At 40.7% G+C, this 3,397-nt stretch overlaps 2 protein-coding genes across 4 annotated transcripts in view; one reads left to right on the top strand and one right to left on the bottom strand.

The window, feature by feature from the left end:
* Positions 1-2,891, bottom strand: part of sfxn2 (sideroflexin 2) — an 8,740-nt gene extending 5,849 nt beyond the window's left edge. The window contains exons 1-2 of one of the 3 annotated variants that reach the window (XM_035664950.1): positions 2,864-2,891; positions 2,597-2,723 (exon numbers count right to left, since the gene is read on the bottom strand). The gene's annotated coding sequence lies outside the window, so the exon portion shown is untranslated. Of the gene's footprint in view, positions 1-2,596 lie in introns of all 3 variants that reach the window. The other 2 variants (XM_035664941.1, XM_035664957.1) reach the window with 2 other exon arrangements.
* A 1-nt stretch (position 2,892) lies between these two features.
* arl3b (ADP ribosylation factor like GTPase 3b) overlaps positions 2,893-3,397 on the top strand; it is a gene marked incomplete in the record, with an annotated part of 2,674 nt that continues 2,169 nt past the window's right edge. The window contains 1 exon segment of the mRNA XM_035664969.1: positions 2,893-2,992. Coding sequence (XP_035520862.1) covers positions 2,990-2,992 — 3 coding nt within the window.

The raw sequence follows: 3,397 nt of genomic DNA, 5'->3' as shown, positions 1-3,397 counted from the left end.
CTGCTTTTTTTTGTTTTATATCATTGTAAAGTAAATATCTTTTGGTTTTAATAAATTATAAATGTGTATTTATTTAAATCAACCACCAGTTTAGACCTCCTATTAAGCCTTAATTTTACCTTCTTTTTTAATAAAATTATAGTGCTTACAGTACTTGTAAATGTACTTTTCGTTATAAGCAAAGGCAACTTGAGCTGCAACAATGAACTGGCAAATATTTTAATAATCAATTTATCATTTTAGTCCTTTCTCAAGCAAAAATGTCAAATAAAATCTGGTTCCAGCTTCTCCAAAGTGAAGGTTTGGTGCTTTTCTTTCTCATGTTCGATAGTAAACTGAATATCATTGTGTTTTAAACTGAGAGGCGATTTAGAAGACGCCACCTTACGCAACGATTAGTCAGTGAAGAAAGATTATAATATAACTTGTTTCAGGCATTTTCACCTCAAGCAAAGATACTAAACAATCTCTGGTTTCAGCCTCTTAAATGTGACGATTGGCTGCTTTTCTTTGACTTGTTGTAAATTAAGTACCTCCAAAGAGTTTTGGTAAGACAAAAGAAGCATTTTGAGGTCACTTTGGGGCTTTATTCACTTTTTTTGACGTTTAAACGATTAATTGAGAAAATAACTGAGCAGTAATGCAAATCATTAGCAGCGTCCCGTTGTTGTTCTGTTGTTCTGTGTACCACACTGAGTGCTCGTTTTTCCGCTCTCCCTGGAGCTGCTGTGAACAAACACAAACTCTTGTTCCTCCCTAAAAATTCTCAAGGGCCAAACTTCCTCTAGAAATCATTGACCACATCCTGGTAAATGGTTCCACAGGTTGTCATTTGGGGTTTTTGCAGCTTCAGCATTGTGCTTCCTATTACCCAGCCAGAGGAACCAGCACCTGCTGACTGCAGCTCAAACCATCCACACATGATCCCACTGTGCATCTTCAGCATTACATTACTAATTATTTACTGTAGGTATTCTGTGAAATCTCACAACATAAAGTTTCCCTACGTGGTTTAATCTTTTGTAAATAAAGGGCAGGCGAGGAGAGGGGTATATCAGCGCTCTTCGAAGGCTCAGACTGGCTGGAACTGGATTGTTTCTGGAGCTGTTTGTTTAGAAAGTAGGGTGAAGGCCTGCAGAACCTTGTGGGGAACACTAAACATGAAACAAAAGTCAACGTGGCCCTGCATACCAGGACTTATCAATAGGAACATATAAACAAAACGGCTTCATAGGTTGAAACGGCTGTTCTCTGCGGGGAAAACACGTCTTTAGGCAGTAATGGTAGGATATAATGAATATAAACAAAACAAACAACAGATAAATAAAGAAAAGGGCTACAACTAAGGTTATTTACATCTATTTATTGTTTAGTCTATAAACTAGTGAATGTTTGGCATTTTTTCTTGATAAATTACTGCAGAGAAGATTAATCTGAAATAAAAACAGTTGTCAGGAGAATATATCTAGAAAATATAACTAAAAGGAACAAACCTGAAGTATCTTTATCGATATATTTGACGGTTTGCAGATGCTTTGTTGTTCACAGATCTGCAACTGAAACTTTACCAAGAACTGATTCAGGACTTATTAGTCGAGAAATTTAAAGAAAATTAACTATGACTATGTTGATAATCAATAAATACATTTTAATTCACTGGTTCTTAAAATGTGAGTATTTGCAGGATGTCTTCATCTTGTTTGATAGTAAACTGAATATCTGAATGAAAAAGAACTAGAAAGTCAATCAACATTAAATTAATCTGCAACTATTTTGATGATTGATGAGTATTTCCCATCATTATTTAAGCAACATTCTCTGGTTGCTGCTTCTTAAAGGACCAGTGTGAAGGGTTTAGTGGCATCTAGAGCGGAGATTGCAACCAACTCACCTCACCCTCCTCTACAGGGCGTGTATGTCTCACAAAAACACCAAAGGCCCGTTATAGAGCGAACGTTTGGTTTGTCTGTTCAGGGCTTCTGTACAAACATGTCACTCCCTCTGTAATTAAAAACAGCTCCTTCGAAGGCGCCAACGTGAGCTCTAAGAAACTCTTTCTGATCATTGAATGGACTCAACGACTAATTGAGAAACTAATCCAACATTTTGGATTATTGGTTGGATAAAACAAGCAATCTGAACTAAAGCTGAAGCTGATGAGTTGCAACCCTACAGGCTGAGGAAGGTAAAATAAAGATTATAGAAGCCACATGTGTGTATTCTGCATGAGAGAATGGTTCAGTTGACACAAACTGGGAGGCAGAAGCAGAAACTTCAGAGGCTTGACAAACTGGATCTGCAGGCCAGAGCAGAGGACACCTGAATGCACCTGGATCACAGTCAGTCAACAGCAGAGTCTCTGCAGTCATAATGTGCACAAATACCAACCCACGACCTAAACCCGGTGTGTGAGCAGGACACAGTGGGGGCTGTTGTGTTGGAGTCTACCGAGTGAAGACATGTCAGTCGGAGCTCGGACTGATGCAACAGCGTTACTCGAGTTTCCAGCCGCCTCTGACTTCTGCAAGCAGCGACTGAAAAGAGGAACAAACAAGGAGCCGCAGCACCGACACACACACAAACACAACAAACATACCTTAGTGAGATTCCTCCAGAGACAACACAGCAACCTGTCAGCAATCAAATGTGCTCGTGTGGCATAGTAAGTGCACGTGGCATGCAGTCCTCCAATCACGAGCTGGGGCAGCTCCCTACGTAGACACCTGCGGAAAAACAACAAAAAACCTGACACTTTATTATTATTGTTATTGTTGTTGTTGTTATTGTTGTTGTTTACCGACTAAAATTAGTAAACACAGACGAGGCTTTGGTGAAAATGTTGGTTAGTTTACGGCTACTGTACTTTTGGTCCAATCCTGCGTCACCACGTATCTGACTGTGCGTGAGTGCGTAAGAGTGCGTGAGTGTGCGTCTGACGTCGCCCCCCTTAGTAACCCTCGGCGGCGTCTCCAGGAGAGAAGGCAACAAGATGGTGAGTTACGTTTGTCCGTTAAATGTGAAGCAGCGAGCTCGAACTGAGAATGTGTTCGCACCGAGTAGCGCCCACTGGAGTACGGCTGCGCTTCAGAGGCCGCCGCTGTCCGCAACGAGCCGAATATCAACATCAAAGAGTGAATGTGGAGCTGCTCAGTTATCAGGGGAGATTAGCTTAGCACGTTAGCCTCTTTTTTTATTTTTTGTTTATTTATTTATTTTAATCTGCCACAGTTTATTGTGCGGTGCGGTGCGGGATCGAGCCCCGCGTTCACACTAACCAGCCCGCAGGATTAAAAAAAAAAATAAATAAATAAACTAAAAGATGATGTGAGAAAACAGCTCAAAGGGCCTCAGACACTGCTGGAGTAATGCTCAGGCCTCTCTCTCTGTCTCTCTCTCT

This window comes from Morone saxatilis, unplaced genomic scaffold (genome assembly GCF_004916995.1).
Source record: "Morone saxatilis isolate NCDOM2014 unplaced genomic scaffold, NCSU_SB_2.0 Contig1, whole genome shotgun sequence".
Lineage (NCBI taxonomy): Eukaryota > Metazoa > Chordata > Actinopteri > Moronidae > Morone > Morone saxatilis.
The sequence above is the reverse complement of the archived record's forward strand: the minus strand, read 5'-3'. Positions and strand labels throughout refer to the sequence as shown.